General features: G+C 41.7%; 2 protein-coding genes across 2 annotated transcripts; both read left to right on the top strand.

Moving 5' to 3' along the window:
* The first annotated feature begins 82 nt into the window (after positions 1-82).
* On the top strand, positions 83-8,626 carry dnajb9 (DnaJ heat shock protein family (Hsp40) member B9). Its single transcript, XM_022246854.2, has 5 exons — positions 83-346; positions 3,251-3,492; positions 5,020-5,339; positions 5,982-6,099; positions 7,078-8,626. The coding sequence occupies exons 2-5, from the start codon at positions 3,273-3,275 to the stop codon at positions 7,155-7,157; spliced, it is 738 nt and encodes a 245-aa protein (XP_022102546.1). The 5' UTR covers positions 83-346; positions 3,251-3,272; the 3' UTR covers positions 7,158-8,626.
* A 2,038-nt stretch (positions 8,627-10,664) lies between these two features.
* LOC110985662 (uncharacterized) lies at positions 10,665-21,749 on the top strand. Its single transcript, XM_022246845.2, has 2 exons — positions 10,665-11,569; positions 16,162-21,749. Exons 1-2 carry the CDS (start codon positions 11,306-11,308, stop codon positions 18,364-18,366), a joined length of 2,469 nt encoding a protein of 822 aa, XP_022102537.2. The 5' UTR covers positions 10,665-11,305; the 3' UTR covers positions 18,367-21,749.
* Positions 21,750-22,711: the final 962 nt, after the last annotated feature.

Below are 22,711 nucleotides of genomic sequence, written 5' to 3' on the forward strand. Positions count from 1 at the left end.
CCCCGTGTAGCAGACGATAAAATCGCTCCGTGGATATGGTGTTGTATCCTCTTCAATGCAGTCATTTACAATAGCTAGTAGATACGAAATCAAGACTGTCACGATCAGGGCACCATACTTGTTTGCCTACTTCGACATGTGTCAACAGATATCGATTTCTTCGGTCACGTCACTTCAATTGAGAAAAACCGAAGAAGAGCTACCGAATACCGGTACTGCTGGCTTGCTTAAATGACAGACGTGACAGATGACCGAAACAAATGATTTTTTGTGTTGTCAGAAGACGAGTATGATGAGCAGATGAGAAAGGAGTGCAACAAAACAATATTTTTATACGAGTTCAGCTGTGAGTATTCACGGGGCCTAGGCTAAGTATAGTACTAACGAAGGGCTTAGCCTTAGAGTAGACCCATGCCATGGTATAGGCTATGGCCCTCGATGCGATATCGGATAGCGTAGGCTTCATGTACCTGTATTACCGGTTTCACAGTGCTCTTACCCGGGTAATCTCGGGGTTAACGAAAAAATTAACTCCGAGATTACCCAGCATCTTGGAGCGTTCACACACAACACTTCTCGGGATTAGAAATTCTCCAGGTTAACTGCCTCAAAACCCCACTTGACCCGGGTAATTTCTAACCCCGCTCCGGAGGTGGGTTAACCCACCAAGCTCGGTCTTAACGGCGGCCTTGAGACGATTCTCCGGGTTGCCTTTGGATGTGTGAATGCTCGCCTAGTAATCCAACCCAGATATGTTTGCCTATGGTTTGTTGAGCTGTCTGCGTGCTCTCTGCTTGCTCGGGAAAAAAATCATGGCATGATGTCATTTCTAAATACACTGATTGGGCTGCAATGACGTAACTATCTTCCATAGCTGGTACCTTGTTACAGTGGGTTTACGTCCGTCTGGTAACTTGTATTATTTATTTGTTTGCTGCTTAATAAATTACAGGGCACCAGTCTTGACTGCTACAATAATGTGTATATATGATACGCCAAGGGTGCATTCCACCAAATCGTTGTATTTCTGTGCGCCATCTCATTAATATTTTGTGATCCCACAGGCTTTTTACAATAAGACAGGCCATAATCAGGAGGCGTCATAGAAATATTTCTATAAATCCTGAATTTGGGACTGATACATGTAGTTGCCAGTTCGGGGCATTTCTTTCACAAAAAGCCCCAAATTGCGGACCTATTTTGGATAGAGGCAGGAGGCTACATTCAGAAATAAACGCTTAGTTTTACTGCTATTTTGGGGTAATATTCGTTCAAAGGCGAATTAAAAAGAAAATTTTGTGGCTAAACAAAAAGTGATCTTCTGGCCATAATCTTGAATTTCCAGTGAAAGAATGGAGGCCAACCTCTTCACGAGAGTCAATAGGCGGCGCTATTTTGGTCCGATTTTGCACTGTTTTCCATGGGCGTGTATTTGGTGTAGTGCAACCCCAAGTGACTCAGCGCAATGGATTGTGGCAGGGCAAAGGTCAAGCAATAACTATTCTCCGGGTATGCAAAAAAAATTTGCGCCTATGATTATAAGAGGGCGTGCCGAAGATTTCACCACGCTGACTGAAAATTGTGTATAGGATGTGTGGCTAAGGATGGAGTTGTAGTGAGGGTCCGTGCCACACTAGTAGGGCTAGTATAACATCATCATGATCAGGCCTTATAGTATAAGGCTATATTAATTATGGCCGGGTATAGTCCCAGACTCCCAATGCATGTCATACCAATCAGACTTGACAACAGGTGGCAACTGGATGTGTGGCTAAGGATGGAGCAGTAGTGAGGGTCCGTGCCACACTAGTAGGGCTAGTATAACATCAGCATGATCAGGCCCTATAGAATAAGGCTATATTAATTATTATGGCCGGGTATAGTCCCAGACTCCCAATGCATGTCATACCAATCAGACTTGACGACAGGTGGCAACTGGCGACTATACGGTCACGCACGTTAATCATTCTGATGTTCATGACAGCTAAAACTTAAAGTAAACATTTGCAAATTTACATGTCTACATGTAGGTCATGGGTTACATGTAGTCAGGTTAGTGTAGTGGTTCTTTCTGATCCTCGCCTGCCACCTCTGTAGCTGGGGTTCCGATTTTCTGCATGGTCCACAGGTGGATTGGGTTTTCAGTTCAACATTGTACCTGATTCAATGGGTTTTACCTAGCTCTACTGAGTGGAGCATTAGCAAATTCCTCTTTTTTGATTTTGGACAGGATTGTCATACTAACGCTCTACGCCTGTACATGATATAGTAAGGTGAAAACAGTTTTCAAAAATTCCCAAGACTCACCAAAATACCTATATCACCACCTACTGGCTTCCATAAATGCCAACGTCTAACGGTTGGGGCTTCAATGATATTTCTGACTTCAAAATCCGACCGTGTTCGATGGACACACACGTGACACAAACTTTTCGCCACCTGTTCCTTTCAAATGCGCAGACCAAGATTTGAATCCGCATTAACACTATGGGCGAAACATGGTCCTCCCAGAAACATGTATGAGTGGCCTATACGTGGTCTGGGCACAAGACTTGTTGATTTTGACAGTAGGGAGAGCTACCAATGACTGTTTCGTGGTGGAAAATGCAGGCCCATACTTGCTGCATGCGTGTTGAACAGACAGTTGCAGACATTTTTAAGACGTCAGTCATCTTTACATTGATCTCAGGATATGTGGTTAACTGTCTGGACAAATGCAGTGCGCAGTTAATGCCCTCCAAAAATTGCAACTATCCGTACAACGCACAAGCAGCGAGTAAGGGCCTACATTTTCCACCCCGAAACAGTCGTTGGTAGCACTCCCAACAGTAGGCTAGTGAACACAGTTTTGTTACAAAAATTTTCAGTGAGCACAGTTTGAAGAAGATTCCCCCCACCATATTAACAGTGTCTCCCCATGTTTAATGGCATTACAGCAACAGCTACTGTAAAAGAGATATATCAGATAAGTCTTATCGCTAATACTGCATGAATGATTTGGCACAACAGTAGGAAGGCACTATGGGAAGGGAAAAGGGGCCAAGAAAGAAAAAGGGGCAAAGTTTGCCCTCTTTTCCTTCCCAAGATGGTTTCCTACCATTGTGCAAAATTAACCCTGTGTGGTATTATCAATAAGGCTTACAGACAGATACACAAAACATATTTCGAAGTGAAACTCACATTCTAGAATTATCAGCTTTAACCCTCTTTATTAATTCATCTTGAGGGCATTCATTTCTGCATGTTGCAGGTGTGTTTCACTAGGTGATCAAATGCAGTACCAAATCATCTTGGCCTTTGGGGCCACAACATTGAGCATTCTACTGTTGCTGGTCGAGGGCAAGGGGGAAGACTACTACAAGCTCCTTGGGGTGAAGCGTACAGAGACAGACAGAGGGATTAAGAAAGCTTTCCGGAAGCTGGCCGTGAAATATCATCCCGACAAGAACAAGGACCCTGATGCTGAGGACAAATTTGTGGAAATTGCCAAAGGTACATGTACATGTAGATGCATTACAGGTAGACTCATGTGCCTGTTGCATATGTATGTAGACACATTACAAGTACATGTACATGTAGATTCATGTGCCTGTTACATTTGTACATGTAAATGTATGTGCATGCATCTTAGCACCGTAAACTGGCAGTTGAAGTAGAAATTGACATTTTGTGTTGCCTACAGTACAATTGTTTCCTTAGCCTTCGTGTCCTTGATGATTTTACATGTATACACTGGCTGCATACATGTACTTCATTCCTTGATACTTCAATATGCTTGAAACCTTGCTTTGGATCGGCAGGATTAAAGATCATATTGAGACATGTATGACATAAACTGTAAATACTGAGCTTAAAAGACAAACCTTTAAAAATATCAGAATTAAAATAAGCTAAAGAACAATGCTGAAATAGATTTCAAAACTTGCCTTTTGTAAATTCAATCTACATGAACATGTAATGAGATTACAATCATACATGTACCAGTAACTGTTTGTATTAGCATTAAAATTTCTGTACAGTTGTATTTTGAGAGGCTTAGAAATCAATTTCACATTGAAGGTCAAATGTGTTAAATGTGGCTACTATATCTGTATCAATGGGTCAGATAATTCAGGGGCCAGAATTGTCCTGATTGTTACGGATTTTCAGATGTGTTGCAAAATGTACATGTATTCAGGATATATGCACGTACACTGTAGATGTTCTGTTTCACTAGGCTTTGCCAGAACTACGAGTATTATTTCCCAAATTTGAAATTTGTTCGCTCTTGTGTTGTTACTCCAACGGAATGCTGCTGAACTTTCAGGGTATGGTGTTTTAACACTGTTAAGACTCAGCACAGCTCCCAACTTTTATGTATGGTACATACGTGCCATGCACTTACACGTACTGTCTGTGCATTCGATTATGACTGTTTTATCAAAGCTGTTTTTTTATTAAAAATACTTGACATTCTGGCATTTAGTTTATAATCAGTTTCTCATTTAGGGAACATCTCTAAGGCACCATTTGTTTCTGCTGCATGCATTATCAGTTATTTAAATGACTCATAAAATTAGAGATCATGGTTGAGATCTTTAAGTTGGCAGATGCCTGAAAAACCTGGAAATGTTTGTAAGCTCGAATGTCACACGGAAAAAAGGTGGTGAAGGAGAAGGTGATTTATTGTAATTTAATCAAACAAATCAACAAGCGGGGATACATGTACATTTACAAACAGTACATGTACATGTACTTCAGGTACACTTGTGGTGTTATACATGGAAATTGCTAACATGGAGAATTGAAGGACACACTTCAAGGAGACACATTTTCCCCAGAGTTTTTAGTTTTTGTGGGGAATGCTTCTGTCACAGTGCATTTGAATGGCTTGTGACTTTGCCTGAGGCTGGATGATCATGACTCGTGATGTCCTTATAATGATGGACCTGCAAGGACTTGTTACAGACTTGCAGACAATTTTGCTTCTTGACATCAATTTACATGTACATGCCTTGTGTCTTTATCTTTGAATACCAGCTTATGAGGTGCTCTCAGATCCAGAAAAGCGGAAACTGTATGACCAGCTGGGAAGAGAACAGTTCGAGAGTTACAGTAATCGAGGTGGTGGAGGACCCAGCCCGGGATCTCAAGGAGGGAGCTTCAATTACAGATCGTTCTTCAAAGATTTTGACAGCAGTTTCAACACCTTCAGGAATAGGAGATCGACAGGAGATCACCGTAATTCGGGAAAGAGGGCCAGTGGCTTCAACTTCTTTGCAGACGATTTCTGGGAGGATTTTGATGAGGATTTGTTTGGCTTTGGCAGTTTTAGGCCTTCAAAAAACAACAGAGCAGGAGTAAGTCAGCTTTTAGGAATATGCTTTAACTTCTCCAAACTAGCGCCTTAACCCTCTCTTAACCCTCAGAAAAAGCTACCTGGAGGTTTTGCAGACTAAATCAAGCATAGCCTATTCACTTGTCATAGGAGTTGATACTCCTTTTAAAACTAAAATACATGTATGTGCTGCGTAGATTTTTGTTCTTGTTTCTCAAACTAGTGACTTCTGATACCCCAAACAATGTAGTAACCCATGCATTTTGATGCATTTTTATTCAGGATAGTAACAGTCAGGGGCATTCCAGATACTATTTACATAAACCTCCATTTGTTGTTCATTCTCTCTGGACAAAATACATGTACATGTACAACTGTACATTGTACATGTACATAGCATCAAGGTCAAGCATTAACCTGTCATCTATTTGGCCCTGGCCAATTCCCGCAAAAGTGGAAAATTATCAAAAGGCAAGAGTATTGAAATTCAAAATATAAGGTTTCTCAGAAATCGCTCTTGTACATGTACATTGTAAACTGTATTCCTAATTCAGTAACAAGAAGGAGAATCATTAATGGAGCTGATGAAAGCTTGACCAGTGTCCCCTTGTGCATGAATTTGCCTCTCTTTCTTATTTTCTTCTGTCCTTGCTTGTGTGTGCAGAACCACAGAGGGTCCCATGATTCCTTCTTTGGCGACCTGTTTGAGGATGTGGCATTCGCCGAGTTTCCGTCTACTGTGCGGACTTCTCATCATTTCACCACAACAACACACAGACATGGTAAGATCATTAGAGCAGTCGTCATTGTGATACAGGGTTTGAAATGGTTATCAAGTCATGTTGAAACACCGAGCAGTGTTCAGTGGAAAGAATTAATGGTTGCTGTTAGTTGCAGTATTCTCCACAAGGAAAAACTTTCATTAGTAATAGAGTGGCCTAAATACATGTACTTGCAAGCCATTTCCAACTCGCCTCCTGATTCATAAAAGACCCTGTGGGTTGCAAATGATTCGGTGAAAATTGCTGCTGTGTACTTTGTGTGTACTTATACACAGGCAGGCTTCTTCTTGTTACCTAAGTTGTGTATAGTTAAGAAAAATTAGTGAAAATACCCATTTTTAGAAAACTGAACACTCTTTTAAGCTGGAGCTTTATTGATGGTTTCTCCTCCTTTAGCTACTGATAACCATAACCCAAAACTGCCATCACAACTGTTGTCCATAAAGAAAGAAACCTTGTGTGAACCTGGTTTATTCCTCAAAGGGTTCACACAGCCTGTATTATGTGGACCTCTTTTGATTGTTATGGTACATGTACCCGTACATGTACACGTATATTAGGTTTACACATAATGTGTGTCAGACCCAAAGGGCATCATCAGTACATTAACATGTAGGTTACAAAGCACCCTCAGTTGATCACAGGTACATGTATCATGCATGTATATGAGTAAGTGTCAATTTAGCTGCCAGCAAAGGCACTTAGATTAGTGGGCATGCTCAGCGGTGTTGTAATCGAGACCACTTACATGTAAGACCTTCACAAGACTACACGAGACCAGCACAAGACCAACACAAGACTTCCAGTCTGAATTCAAGTCACAAGCTATTAAAAACTGCAACTAACGCATTCCTGTGTCATTGTTCACCCTATTACCTGTGACTTGTCTTGTGCCTGATTTTGTGTCTGGTCATGTGATGGTCTCTTCTAGAACGCTGATTTTCAGTGGCCATTCTGAATTTTTTTTTTTGTTTTCAGCCTCATCTGGTGGACGGACTTGCAGGACAGTCACCCAGCGGGTTGGCAATACCATCACAACATACACAGATTGTTCATAGGTAAAACTTGTCAGATGTCTGCAAGTACATGTATGTGTGAGGTGCTTTGGGTGCAATACATCTGTGTAACAGAAGTTCAAACCATGCATTCACTTAATGAAGTAATTCTCAGTTTTTGTTCCAAATTAAATGAATGTCAAATGACATCTAACACACATGACAATGGGCGTGTGTGACTGTCTGGGCATACGCATATTTTTTTTTCCAATAGCACAAGGAGAGGCAAAACAACAGGCAATGGGATTTACCAGTGGCTTGTTCGTTGCAATATGCAACCAGTAATTGTAACCAGACACAGGTAGACTTTCTTTGCTTCATTATTTATTCAGCGCTACAGATTGCAAAGTAGCTCTACTTACCATATTTTTTTTGAAAGGAAACTTAGGTGATCTCTTCATTATGTGCATTTATTGGTACAAATGGATGCATCTCAAGAGTATTATTCATAGAATAATTTCAGTCTGATTTGTGTTTATATACTGTTTTCCAATTATTGCATGCATATCACAATATTGTTGATGGAATATTTTTAATCTGATTCTGTTTTCCTATTACTCAGATGAGGGAGAGATCTATATTTCTTTAAACTTTAACTTAACAACTACAGTGAATTTACTATAAATTATTTCTAGTGAAAACAGATTAAAAGCATTGAGCAAGATAAAAGAACCCCTTGTGGCTAGCAAAAGTATTGTATGGCCTGACTCTATGGTGCCAGAGCTTTCATTTCTTCTGGTCATTCAGGAATTTTACGTGCATGTTAGATTTTAATTTGAAATCAAAATGAGTTAGAAAAATAAGAAACCTTCAGATGTGATTTTTCCTAAAGCCCAAACAACATACATTTCCTGAACTGCCAGGCAGTTAGTGAAATACATGTATACATCTGTTGATTGGTTTACCAACCGGCAATCTAGGAAAATGTAAGCAATCAGTTGAGATGAGTTTTCAAAATAATAGAAGTTATACTTCTCAAAGAGATGTTGATGGAATCTGAATTGCTTACCGATATATTTGAGTATGTTAGAAGTCAAATGCAGTTGAGTGAACATAGTCTGTAAGCCACAAATTTAACAGTACTGTCACTGTCTCTGATAGACACTTTTCTGTTTCCTTTTTGTTTTCTTTATTCATCGCATTATAGGGAAATTAGGGCTGCAGATGTTTTATTTAATGTAAAAGAAAACGAAATGACAGACCATGTTTTAGTGCTGCAATATATGTTGGTGGGGCTGTTGTTTTAAAAGAGGGTACACTGGCAAGTTTCAAACTTGGAAGAAGTTTGAAAGCTTTCATCATTGTTTTAAAAAGAGCCAAATATTTCTCTATATTTTGGATTCAATAATGTAATTTTCAGTTGGTCTGTAAAAATCTTGTAAACACTGAATACTTGTAAATATGATACATGTAACTTCATTAACAACTGCAATAAAGATTAATCATTATAGTTGAATAAGGTGATTTTGAAAGTATGGGTTTTCAAGTGAGATTTGTATTCGTGTTTTTGCCCCTTGCTGGTATAAATACATGCACATGAAGTTTCAAGATTTACAAGCCGTGTTCTAGCTATTGCTGGACCATGAGACTTTATTGTTAAAAAAACAAAAATGATAAGTGCACCAGGTGTCCTTGGCCATCTGACCTTTCACTTCCGGCGATATCGTACCTAGGTCTCCATGTACATTTGTTTTCACTGTGCCCGTTATTACGTGAAAACGAGATTGTACAACGTTGCTAAGATTTACCTAGTTGACATCGCGCTGTTGTTGTCAACAAACGTCAAATAAAAAATTAGAGTCTTTCGTAATTGAAGTAGAATATTGCTCTAAGTTTACTACTCATAAATTACAATGGTATTTAAAATATTTTCGTCTGTTTTTATTTCGATTTTCACGACGGACTAGCATAAAATTTCAAACTGTAAATATTCATTTGTGTACGAGACTGCTGCATTGCACTGCTCTTCATGTATTTAAAATTTTCGGAATGGATGGGTCAATATTATTTTTGGCAGGATATTTCTCTTTTAGGTCAGGTGATTTTTCAGTTTCTATAATTATTGATATACTAGCAAATATCTTCCATCCAAAGCCTCTTTTCCGAGTTGGATTTTTTAAGAAGTAACTGAACGGAAAAAATTACAAATTCTAAAATCTTTGCACGTTATTTTTCTGGAAGCGCGCCATCAGGGGTCAGTGCTTCCACTTTCAAGGAAATTTCCTTTCCTTATTTTAAGGAAATATTTAATTTCGAAGGAAATTTAAGGAAATGAAAAATCCAAGGACATTTTGAGGAAATCCCCCGAATCTAAAGAAATTCCAAGGAAGTTATGAAATTCTGAGCAAATTCTACAAATATTCTCAAACTTAGCAGCAAACTCTACATTTCAAACTCTGCAATTATATTCTGTCAGATTGATTTAGGATGACTGGAAACAAGACTAGTAGAATAAAACTTTCTGCGCGTGCGCACAAGTTTGTCCCGTCATTCCGATCAGATAGTATAATCTTTGATTCAGATCAATATCACCACCCATGATGCACACAGCCTGTGGTTTTTGTTTAAGACCGTGAGTTTGAGCATTGTACTAACCTCTGCTTATCTTCTAGCAAACAAACATAACAGTTTTGTTTTTTTTTTTCATTTTGACCGTGGAAGCACTGTCAGGGGTCAACTTTCAGGCCCTATTTGTAAGCACGCAAGAACTTCATTATAAATAGCGCCCCCGGAATGAATGAAGGCCGGGCAAAGGGGCCCCCACCCCAATGCCTTTGTCGGCGTGGAATGATGTCACTAACATGATGAGCAAAACGGTAATATGCATGCAATTATTATTGTCTCATAGCCTATCATGACCCCCGCCTTCTCCACTCTTGTTTCCAGCCTCAAATTCTTCTTCATGGTAATGCAACGTTTTCCATACAAATGGTTGTTCTTAACGAATGTCAAAAACTACACCACCGTCCTCACCTCAATCAAGGAGGAAGGAAAAGACCTCAACTGATGATCATGCTCAATTAAAATCCATTCATGGAATATTATGTTGTAGAAGACCTGATTTTTTCCCCACAGGATACCCCACGCGCATGTGCTATGATCTCGTACACCTGTACATGTACTTATGTGTGGAGATTATGACAGAACATTCTGGCCATATGTGCATTAGCATAATTATTCTCGATGAAAGCGCTTATGACATCATTTTTGACGGTCATGATTGGTTCGGCGTAAGTTCGCCCCCTGTATTGTGCAATTACATACATCCCACCCATCGGCTGTCTGTCGGCCTGCTGGCCGGCCGAGAAAGATGACTATGAGGAATGCAACCCAAACAACTTGGAATATGCCCGGCATCCGGCTTGCGTATTTTTGGCCTGAGTCCTACTGCAGCCTTAGACTTGTGAAAGTCCCATGCACACAAACAATCGAAGTGAGCCAGTTCGGTGTTTGGGTATCGGAACAAAAGATTTATTAAAGCACGCGTGAATCTGCGTACTCTGCTGATGTGACAGACTTGCGTGCATGTGCTGTTGGGCTACCCAACCGCCTTACACTGTAATCAGCAACTAGTCCCCAGGCACATTGATACATTGAAGTAAAGTAGTTACAGAGAAAGATAAGGCCCTTCAATTTATTAGTTAAGTTTTTTTGCAACATGTTCTTTTTCTTGTCACGGGTCGCGAGAAAACTGAACAGAAAGCGTCGAAATCGTTCCATCCGGTTGGAAAAAAATACCAGCTTGCCCGACTTGAGCAAGTCACAGGATGTTGGGCTATCTATTGCCGCTGGTATCCGACGCGGCGTAAATTATCTTTTTCCAAGGTTTAACGTTGAATCTTTGGCATTCAGCTCGGGGGACCATTTATGAACTGTCTAGTCTAGTCTCGTTCGTGTCGTTTGGCCCGTCAGTGCGCCACAGTTGGTTCTCCAAACGTGCCACCCGCTCAGTCTGTGATTCGCACACCCGCGACGTAGCGGGGAAACATTGCTGGAAAGTCTGGACAAAGTTGCTTGGATACAGGCGGAACTCGTCAACCCTCTGTCTACAAATCAGCGAAAATTAGACGCAATTTGGGAAGGGCTCAGTTATCAGAACTTCGCAGTCCAATCGGACGTTATTTTTGTGGGGTTGAAACCCAAACCTCACGATGAGCGTGCAGAGCCAGCGAACTGGCGCATGCAAGAGCGACATCGACCCGATCGGTGTTTCACCCGGCCCGGCCAGCGACGAGTCTGCCATGACTCAGACGCTTAATACCGGTGGAGAAGCCTCTTCGACCTCGGGCGCCGCTGCAGACTGCAGTATGGCCACCGATAGTGGAGGAGGGGAGGATTCTCCCAGAGACTACAATAAGCGTAAATACCACGCCAGTAAAATGGATCTCAACCTGAAGATCCTTCGAGATCAAATGGTGAGTTAATAATGACATGCATGAGTTTTGTCACAAGAAATTATGATAGAAATCAGTAATGTATATGTTCTGCTGTTTTAGGAAATTAGACCGAACCATCTGGGGTGAATTTTCATCCTCCGATTCGGAATTACCCTGTGACGTGCATGTGGATTCATTTTGTGTGTACGAGAATAAATTTAAGTTTGGTAGAAAAGCAAAGGAAGATATTATTTCAGAGGGTCAACTTTGTCATTTAGGTAGACTGTTCGAATGCTGGGATGCAGCGTTTATGATACCACCCAGAAATAACCAAGGGGACCCGGAACGAGCAAGTCCAATGTGTTCTTCGGGGGGGGGGTGTCACCGCTCCTTGGTTCATATCGCTAACTTCGATTCGATATTTTAACTAACAAGGTCAATACAATGTGAAAGTACCTTTGACGTTGGGGGTTAAGTAGGTTCAAACACAACCAGATTATTTTCGCCGGATTTAGCCAGGAGGCACATGGCATGACGTTTGGTGGTGAACCAAGTGAAGTGGGGTGTTGTAGTGAGTTACCTCTAATGGTTTTTCCATCACCAAGTGACGTGCCATGCATCATTGCATGGTCCCTGATGTAGTATCTTACAGTAGTCTTTACTGACTAAAAGAAACCAGTGTTATATACGGCTTTTAAAATGACTTATAGGCCTTATTATGTTTATAAAGATCTGGCAAAAAAAGCATTTTATTGGATATTTTTCAAGTCTCTTTTGAACCTCTCTAAATTTACTCTGATATGAACTTCTCATAACCACACGCCAGTTGAAATTAACCAAAAACAAAAGAAAAAACCCAAACATACAAGAAAAAAATTGAACTTGACAAAAATTACAAATCATTTAGGCTGAGACTTTGTTTTATTGATTTTCCTTGCCCTTATTCAAAAAATGATTTTCCGTACGGAAATTTCCACTTCCCATTTGCCCACCTTTAAATGCCACATCATCGAGAGACGAGAATGCAGGCTTCGCTGATGACACATTCTGCACAGGCCACAAATATTCAACTCACTGATTCACTTTCACGGGCTATGGATGGGGCATTTTTTTTCACAATTCTCCTGCACAGCAGATCAGACCAAGGGAGAAGTCGACTGCAACATGTGTGAACGATCACTGTGGGGCACTAAATGTCTTGAAGGTGCGGTCAACCTCTGTCTCATTAAAGTCTATTTAATTAATGAGGCCAGTCTGTGCCATTTGGTTTAGCTTTATCGGCATCACCGAAAAGTAAAGAATGCAAATGTACCCGCATTTACAAGAAGAGTAATAAATCGAAATCAGAATTCACTCTGCAAGTAGTACACTAAAAAAGATTGGGAAAGAATTAGTTTCCAAAATGTGGCCATGGACGTATCAAAGAGTAACCAGCTTGTTTAGTAACATAACTCCAGAAAAATTCGAAAGGAAATGAAGTTTGCATTCTCAAATTTCCACTTCCTTTGTTTTGATTTATGCTATTCTCATTACTAAATTTCAAAACTTTCATGCAAAGTGTTTGCAAATGTAACTATAACCGTTGCCGTTATCAATGATACAGGAAAAAAAACTATCACGACTGGCTATACGTGTATTTTATTCAGAGGGAACGTACTGTTAATTTCAGCATTCATGGTGGCCATGTATTAACACTTCGCTCACACCAGTCTTGAGTGTTAGTCTAGTTAGTTAGTCTTTTCTGTTACTGTTTTAATTATTTTGCCTTTCACTAATCAGTTATAATTTCGCCGTCCACGTGCATGGTTCTGTATAAACTGGCTTGTAATTAACAGTGCGGAATTCGCGGTATGCAAGCTCGTGTCAATATGTTGGAGCGGCATATTTGGAACAATCTCCTGCACACATTGACTCAATTATGAATTAAGCGCATCGAAAAGCCCCCAGTATTTATCAAAAACAGGTAAATTGTTCAAAGCGAGATGGTTCATTGGAAAATTGTTGCACCACGCGCGTCAGTTTGGGCAGACACGGGAGACCCCTTCCCTTAATTCGCCAATCAAAGTGGGAAATTTTTCATGTTTTCTTTTGTCTCCTCCACTTTCTTCCCTCCGGTCTGCTTCAGAATCTTCGTTTTGTCTTTGGTGGACTCACTTGAGCAGGATAAAGAACCCCAAGCCTTATCTCCCGTCTCAACATCCCTTTCTTCCCCAATTCGGTCGTGGAGTAGCACTCGTAGTATTAGTTCTGGGGGTTTTCAAGAGTGATGAATGTCCTCAGCGCATAGATGTCACCGTATAAATTACACGGAGTTCATCTAGAGCTTTTTCTCAGAGGAACCGTTTCTCTGTCGCAAAAATGGGTTTTGTTTCGCCACTTCCGTCGACAGACTCATGCCGTTCTTTTGGACAAAACCACTTAATAGAAGCCTTGAGTGTAGGAGATCGAGAGTTTCATGGGCCTCGACACTCTTTACTCAAGAGGTCCTTTTGACTTTCCATGTATTAAAACTGAAACCTTTCTTTTATTGTCCGCATTCTTGCGTGTCAAGCTGATGATCACGGAAACCGACACTCTCAAAGTCAAAAGTTTAAGTGCGATAATGGTAAAAAAAACATATCGTGACGATTACCCCAGGGCGGCACAGTTCAACTCATGCTCCAACACCGACCTCTGGGGTATACATCTCCTGTAATCTGTCAGTCTGCTCTGGGATCACGCCGAGTTTCTCGAGGTTTGGTCTCAGAGACCGGTCGTAAATCACTCCCTGATATAGGAGATTGTTAAACTGAGTCTCTCCAAGGTCTTGGCTTTGCCTCCGGCGTAATAAGGCTATCAACTGTCGTCACCTTGACAGTTTACGATCGCAGCCGACGACAGAGGGGAAACCGACTTGACCTGATGCTAGCCAACCACGGAAAAACTGTTCGAAACCTTTTTATAAGAGATGGGACAGCGGTGCGAAATATTCCGGTCAACAAGTTTGAAATCATCTGAAAAGGCACCATCAACCTGAACAATGTGACACGTTTACTGCTCGAAAACATAAGACGTCTTCTGCTTCTTACTAATGCAATATATTGAAATGTTTGAAGATGGGCATAACGTAGTGGATGATCTCGATTTATATCGAGTCTAAAGTCCACGACTTTGGCCGACAGTTGTGGGGAACGTTTCGAATGTCGACGGCGCTTGTCTTGTTTAAGTTTTAATGGCAGCATCGCTTAAACGGTACCATGGCTTAAATTGTTGATGTCCGTTTACAGTTCATAAAAATAGCAACGAAGGTTGACTAGCGTCTGTTGATAAAATCCATGCAGACTTTTCGCCTCCACGGGCCACCGTATAGTAACAAGCGGGCGGTTCGCGTTTACAGTTTTGAAGGAGCTACTCTCTTGTGCTGACGTGTAGACACCTAAAATAAATGCTTGCATTTTACATAAATTTATGAACATGATTTCGTATCTCTGAAACAAGACACAGAGGTGTTTAAAGTGTAGCTGCAATAAATTGTCTAATATTCTATTTCAAGATATGAAACTCTTTTATAATCGTATTTGGTTAAACGCAGTCAAAAACAATTAAAATAACCCATGCTTTCCTGGACAACTGAGGGCGCTGTTGCTGTAAAGTCATCTGGGGAAGGCGTGGTTCAGAGCACAAATGTTTCTGTTCAACTTGTGAACCCAGAATTTACCTACTGGAATTTAAGAAACATTTCTTGGAGAAGGCTTAATGCTTGCTTATTGCTAGGCACTTAAAACAACAACTTGGTGAATCAGCAAGAAGAGTGAACTGAGTCCAGCAAAATTTACAAAAATGCAGGACTTTTTGTGTACAAACCAAGGTACCATGGTACCATTGAGGCTTTCTTCCTGAGATGACACTAAAGTTTTGCTCGTTGAAATATGAATATTGAATATTGAAATGTTCATTAGCATAAAACAAAAAAGCAGTAAAAAAATCTTTGAAATAGCGAAACAATAGTTGAAAATAAAGTTAGCTGAGACACAAAGGTGCATTTTGAAATTCTGTATTAAATAAATTGAATGCAGCTACCTTTTTAAGGTTGAACGATATGTATTAAGCGAGAGATGTTGTTATTGTGCATAAGAAAGTATGAGAAACATTGGTATTTTCCCAGAAAGTCTTTCCGTAGTTTGCAAGAAGACAAACTTGGTCGACTACTCTCGCTGTGTCGACCGATGATTGCGGAACTGCAAAAAAAATATCAAAATAGGCAAACAGATAAACAGTAACAAAATGTTCAGAAAGGAACATTTGTTTGGAGATGCAACTTGACCATAACCGCTGTAAAGGAGGAATTTCACTTGACAGAGGCCTAGCTAGTTGCTTCTTTCGCTTTTTGGTCATTGTTTGTGAATACCAGCAGATGCACATGCACACGCAGCGTCATAAATTTATTGCAGACACTGCAAATACTTGCCCATGAAATTCAGTGACCTTTTTTTCACTCTAGTCTGAGTATAACCCGTCGTTCAACGGAGCCCATAGCAGCTCCTTGTTTGTTATTCAATAAGCGCCTTTTACAGGTTTACCCCCAACACATGGTATAAATTATCATGTAAGTCTTAATTAGTGATTGTTTTTGTATCCTTTTCAACCCTCAGGCGAACCTAACGTCTTCTGGCAGCTCGCTGTCCCGTCAGTTGGCATCCATGCATCGTAACATTCAGGAGATAAAGGATGACGATGACGGTGAGGAAGCCGACTCTGAGTATGAGTCTGATGACGAGCAGAAACCAGGCAACATCAGGGACGCTGTAGACACTGAGGACGATGTCAACAAGATGAGCGACTTGGAGAAAGACTACAGCGAGCCCAAGCTGAAAAGATCGGTGTCTACCTCCAGCCGAAGCAAGAAATCAAAGACCGGGTTGCGAGACCCCAACGCCAACGAGGCGACCGATGGAAGTCAGGCAAGGCGGAACGGAAGCTGGTCCAACAGCCGCCAGGAATCTGTCGAGTCTTATCCTGACTCAGACAGCGAGTGCAGCCAATGTCTGTGTTGCAACTCCATGGCTTCTTACAGTAGCACCCCATGGAGGTACATAAGCCGAGGAGAGGGTTCCACCATGGATGAGGAGAGTGACAGCTCGGAATACTTCTCAGACGATTCTGAGTACTCCACCACGACCTCCAACATGCCCTCCGTTGACATCCACAAACGTCTCAGCCCCTTCTACTGCCCAAGCGATCAAGCGGAAACTGGGTCGCGAGGTGACAGTGAGGAGGGGCGATTTGATGATGCCGACCACGAACCGGTTGTTGATCATCGCATGAGCCCGTTGGGCTGCGAAAGTCCACGGAAAAGTAGTTCTCAACCAGACCTGCCGAGCATGTCCCATAAATCTGACACAATGGTTGTTGAATCAGACAAACCCAAACCTGAAGAGAAAGTAGAAGAGGCAACAGGAAGTCAGGAAGATGAGAAAGCAGTCAAAGCATCTTCCCTGATCGGACTGTTTAAAGCACAGGAATCTAAGGCCAAGGAGGAAGAAAAGGCCTCAGTGGCTAAGGCCAAACGAGTCGAAGAGCTTCGCCGCAAGAACTCGGAGATCCGTATCAAAAACGAGCAAAAACGGAGAGCTGAGCTTGAAGAAAAGCTGAAGAATAAAGCTAAGGTTGACACGGTCTCACCGAAAACATCGCCTCTCGTGTCGGAGAATGATGACAGTGAAAAGGTGAACGTCAAAGATAGGATTAGCAGTTTCGAAGGTCAAAAGAAGACCAAAGACAAAGAGAAAACTGAAGAGGCCGGAAAGAAGGAATCCAAAAAATTGGAAAATGTAGAAAAGGGGACGAATACAGACCCAGATTCCGTACAGCAAATGCCAGACGTGATACCTGACGTCACAGACGAAAAAATCAGCCAGGAACTCACAGAAGCCCAGGGTGATCACGACCAACATAAGTCTCACAAATCCAAACACCACAAGATTGCTAAAACGACGATTGAAATCCCCGTCTCGTGCCTACCCGAGGAAATCACCAATCCGGAGCCCGGAATGACCTCCGACCAGCCCACCATGATGACTTTCCAGGTGAAAGCAGGAGATGTGGAAGCCATGAAAGGTCCTATTCTTGTATCCCGAAGTCCCAAGCCCAAGAGAAAGATGTCAAAGACCGTCGTCAGGTTATCCTCAACTGACGCTTCACCGTCCAGCATATCGGAGTCGACGCTAGTACCGGACACCAACACGGTGCGCGCGGCCTCCAACAAGCCGTCTGGCCACTCGCACGGTGTCTGCCCGCACTGCAAGAAGAGCAAACCAGGTGAGTCTAAGAGGGTCGTGAAGGTTCTCCAGCTCCAGCCGGTACCGGAGAGTCCAGAACTGCCGCCGATACCGGACACGAATCTTGCCGGGAATTCCGCACAAGTCTTCCAGCAGCAGCCAGGCGGCCGCGTCATCAAGATGATACCGAGCAAGAGGCCCAACGTGTTGCAGAGGCAACAGTCAAGCGAGGACGGGGTCGTCTTTCGCTTCAACATGGGGATGCCGGAGAACGCGCCCCTCCAAGTCGGCGATTTCATCCGCATCCCTATACAACCCCAGCAGCAGTACCCACCGCAGCAGGTCACGCACGTCCAACATGCAGGCGGTGGTGGAGGTCTGGTCATCCGCACGGGAGGTCCACCCAGACGGCATCAAGAGGTGATCACTTTCCGCCAGTCCTCTTCCCGCCCCACCGGCGACATCCGAGTCCAGCAAGGTCAGAATCCGACGTCCGGTGTGACTGTCCATACCAGCCAGCCAGGAGTTAGAGTGATGCCTAGCGAAGGAGGAGGCGTGAGGCTCGTGTTTGGATCTTAACTTTCATCAGCATCAGTATGGTGAGAAAAGGTTTCCCCTGGTTACTCAAAGGTTTGCTTCACAGGAGGTTTGCTTTTCACTTCGCAGATAGTGATATAACTATTCGGTAGTTGAACACCAGAAGTCATACCTTTTAGTTAAAGCATATTTTTCATATCGGTGGCCACAAGTTTTTTTACTAAAGCCCACCACTAAACTGCAAATGTCTGGAAAACCTTTACACAAAGTAAATGATAGAAAAAATAAAAGGGTACAGAATCAGATCACGTCAGACTATAACTTTACGTGACTGCTGAGACTCAGCTGATCGTTAATTGTTCAGAGACATTTAGCTCAAAGAGGACTACTGGTACTCATTGTGAACGATGAAGCCAGTGCGCCAAGTTGAGAAAAACAATACCGTTTATGAAAGGAACGCTAAAGAAGATAAGTAAGGGATTTTCGACTGGTTTTTTTTATTTATTGTACTTTTTCATTTCAAGGATTTTTAAAGTTTGTGTAAATAAGATAAAGAGTGTCTTTCAATGTTTGAATTTGAAATCAAGATTCCGCGGTGTGGGTATGATAATGCTGAATTTCGCGATATACTGCATGTAGTTAGTCAGCTTTGCAAGTTTTGTACATGTAGTTTAGAGCAATTTCAATCTGAACACGATGTTTGCTTAAATTTCGGGAAGAGGTGGTCAAAGAAAGGGCACAAGTAAGGCATCTTGAGATTGATGAACCAAAATGATCACGAAATTGGCGATCAAACTGTAAAAATCGTCAATAATGAAATAAACACCATGTGACATGACATGTACAGTGAACCAGCCATTGGAGATATAGACGCCACGTGAACACCATGAACAGTTTAACATTGCGCTGCTCCACGTGTAGTTCATTAATTCAAATGAAAACGTGCGTCTTCCATTTGTAGTCAGTGCCTTAATGTCTGGAAACATCTTACTTTTATATCGGAATTCTTAGTATCACTAGGAGATCGTCAGTCTATTAACCATTTTCACACAACAGATGAAAAGTGTGACCTGAAATGGAAATCGGGGGAAAGCAACATGGAATTCGAAAACACGCGTGCGCAAACAACGTATTAATAGAACTTTTAGTTATCACCATGGATCGCTCGTTTCATGTGGTCATAGAAACTTCAGAACTTTCATGGTTGTGCATCTACAAGTGAGCATCATTCCATCGACATCGTGAAAATTTTGGAGATTTCACATAAACTGTTTCAGAACAATAATTGTGGCACGGTTGTCACCGTGGGTGGATAGCGAATGATGTGTTTTTCCGAGTTGCACTTTTCACGGCTGTGTACGGAATCTTGCAATTGAGTGCCTCACGCCTTCTGTTATTAATGAGCTACGGTTCCCGGTGATATCAATTTTGGGTCATGCTCTCGCCTGGGACAATGCAGGCGCAGTGACATTTGGAAAGCTAACGATCACATACCGAGCCGAAGTGCCTGGCTAATTCTCTGATCTTTGCACGGACCCTCACCCTCACACGCACGACGTGCATTGCACGCACCTGGCCGGCCAGGTGCGTACATGTTTAGTGAATGTCACCTCTGACGTGCTAATTTGTATCGCATTCCAACGGAGTAATATGGTTTTAAATGTTGAAATTTTATGATCAGTTACGGACAAAAACGTATCCAAAAATATAGAATCAACTTCTGGCAGTGGCGATGCCAAGGGGGGAGGGGACTGCGACTGCCCCCCCGAGACATTTGCTCCCCCCCCCCGAAAAGAGAGGGAGCTCTCCAAGCCATCTGTAGTGCGTTCATAATGCGTTACTTTAGGGTGCATGGACATATATCTATTTCACAATGAATTTCTTTAGGAGCCGTCCATTATTCAAATTTAGTGGCGTAGCTAGGGGACAACTGCCCCCCTTGGGGAACCCCCCCCCGAGCCAAGCGAACCACCGACCTCAGGTGTTGTTTAATAGTCGGGCAAAAAAGTGTACTTATTTGTCATGGATATTTGATGGTCTGGTGGTGCTTGATAAAGTTTTGAACGACATTAAAACATTAAAGAATTCATCGGTGGCGTTGGTGAACTTGAAGTACATGTACCAGACGATATTTCGTTATGCACGCAGTGCAATGGACATATTCGAGTAGGCTTGGATGTCTCTTGATAAACAGACATGCACAGCAGATATAAGGGGAAACATTTGATCGAAGATTTATCGCATGAGACATGAAATGTTCTTTTTGATAGTAAGTGGCTAAGGAATTATGAAGATAAACTGCTTTGTTATTGACAGCTACATCTTGATAACTGAGGGCTTGATGTATCAGACGCCATTATGGTGCAAGAAAAATTGTTATGTTTAATGAAAGCTGTATACTTAATTTGACTCTAAAATATTTCAGAATATGCATTAACGAACGTATAAATATTGTATGTCGCATCGGATTGTTTCATATAAAATTTGCATAAGCGACTGTTTTCATTAGTATTTAAAAAAGGAACGGATCTAAGACGACAGGTGTTACACTGTTCAACTTTCTGTGTGTTTTGTTTCTGGCTTCCAAGCGTGATGGATATGAGGCTGCACCAAAGGTTACCGGTATATAGAGTTAATGTTGGATCCTGATTCGACTTGCTCTCAGTTTTGTGTTCATTGCTACAATGTCAAAGATGGCAAACAACAGTCTGAATCCGTTCCTGTAATACTTCTATGCAAGTTCTGCAAAGTAATGCACTATGTACATGTATATTGCCAGTTTCATTACAGTTGTTATTACGACCGCAGGCATGGGTATCCGACTCGATGCTTATTTATGGTCATTACCAGGCCAAAACTGAGAGGCTGGAGTAACTCTAGAAGACATGTACAATTCTCCTGGGGGTGTTCCAGACGATTTATCGATATCATCAAATCGGACGGCCATTATTCTGGGGAGCGTAGTTCACGAACCCTTGTAGTAAAAGATTCAGGTTATCCATGCCTGTGGGCAGATCTGGAACACCGAAGTGCATGAATGCATGCGCACAAATCTCACCTTCAAAGTTTGAATTTTGTTGATTGACCACAAAGGAATAAGAACTGATTCCTTGGTTATAACGGTGAAAACGATGCCGTCGCAATTTGCACTAAAGTTGTTCGGTTTATATTTGTTTCGACAAAAGAACACAAAAAGATGCCGTGCTTGATTTTAAATTCGTTCATGTACAACTAGATATGGTTCAGTATTATAGAAACTGCAACTTTATTTTATAAATAATTACAAATTCAAGCTTTTGCCTGCTTTTTCAAATATTTACTTTGAACAAAGTCTGTGTTGATATATCACCAATTCCGATCTTTTGTTATATTTGAAAGTGATTTATTTTGCACAAGATATTAAAACCGTTTTGCCTTAGATGCTATTGGCTGTTCTTGTAATTCATTTCGAACAAGGGTAAAGTTCAATCATTGCCACTCTACTTTGAGTGGCTACCCCGGTGCTAACAGCTCACAACCCATACGTTTAACTCCCATACACACAGGTATGTACCACAAAATCTAAGACTTCCAAATGCCAAGGTCAAAACTTTAGAAGAGGCATGTGCATGTACATCCATACAGGCGCGATTTTATTCTTTGGGATGAAGTGTCCGACCTTTTCTTGACGACATCTGTCTTTTAGCTTGGTATACTGACCAACTACCGTATTTGTCCATCAGCCGTCACTGGTACAACTTACTGGGGTTTTTATCCGCCGACGTCGGGGAGGACCAAGTCTCCACGTGATTGGGCGAGCCGGCCTCGGCGGGCGTGGGTAGGATGCCGTGCATAACTGCGCCGCGATCATGCAGGGGATGGAAAGCCGCCAGGAACGTGCGCGCTCCAAATAATATGATATTGGCAGGAATTCAGAGAGGGGCCTCACGCTGTGGATGTTGTTCTTCTGCATGTTAAATCAACACCACTGAAGATCTTCTTCACAAAGCAGCCATCTTGAATTTTTGTTATTCTTAAACTTAAACCGCCCCAGTACTTTTTTGTTTAATTCACTGAGCGTTCAGCATTATCGCAATGTAACATTATCTGGTTTGGGCCAGTCCAGCGTATTCTAGACTATATTATTCTCTACAAGTAAATATAATGGTGCTATAATGCTCTTGATAAGATTTACATGGTAGCTGCAATCAATTTGTTTCAATGCAGACCTTCAAAATGCTTCGCTATTTTGAAGTGTTTTTTTTTATTGCCTTTTAGTTTTTATGCTGAGTATTTCCATATTCATGTATATGAGCAAAACTGTGATGTCATCCTAGGAAGAAAGCTTCAATGTTACATTGGTTTGCGCACACACGTTTTTGTCGATTTTGCTGGACTCAGTTTTCTC

The sequence above is a fragment of the Acanthaster planci genome, linkage group LG04 (assembly GCF_054643075.1).
Source record: "Acanthaster planci isolate LZ-2023a linkage group LG04, COTS_SCS, whole genome shotgun sequence".
Lineage (NCBI taxonomy): Eukaryota > Metazoa > Echinodermata > Asteroidea > Valvatida > Acanthasteridae > Acanthaster > Acanthaster planci.

Bases quoted from the DNA above. Each gene is read 5' to 3' on its own strand.
- dnajb9 (XM_022246854.2), top strand. From the start codon at position 3,273: ATGCAGTACCAAATCATCTTGGCCTTTGGGGCCACAACATTGAGCATT. The intron at 3,493-5,019 runs GTACATGTACAT...TTTGAATACCAG, and splicing joins ATTTGTGGAAATTGCCAAAG to CTTATGAGGTGCTCTCAGAT. The intron at 5,340-5,981 runs GTAAGTCAGCTT...TTGTGTGTGCAG, and splicing joins CAAAAAACAACAGAGCAGGA to AACCACAGAGGGTCCCATGA.
- LOC110985662 (XM_022246845.2), top strand. From the start codon at position 11,306: ATGAGCGTGCAGAGCCAGCGAACTGGCGCATGCAAGAGCGACATCGAC. The intron at 11,570-16,161 runs GTGAGTTAATAA...TTCAACCCTCAG, and splicing joins AGATCCTTCGAGATCAAATG to GCGAACCTAACGTCTTCTGG.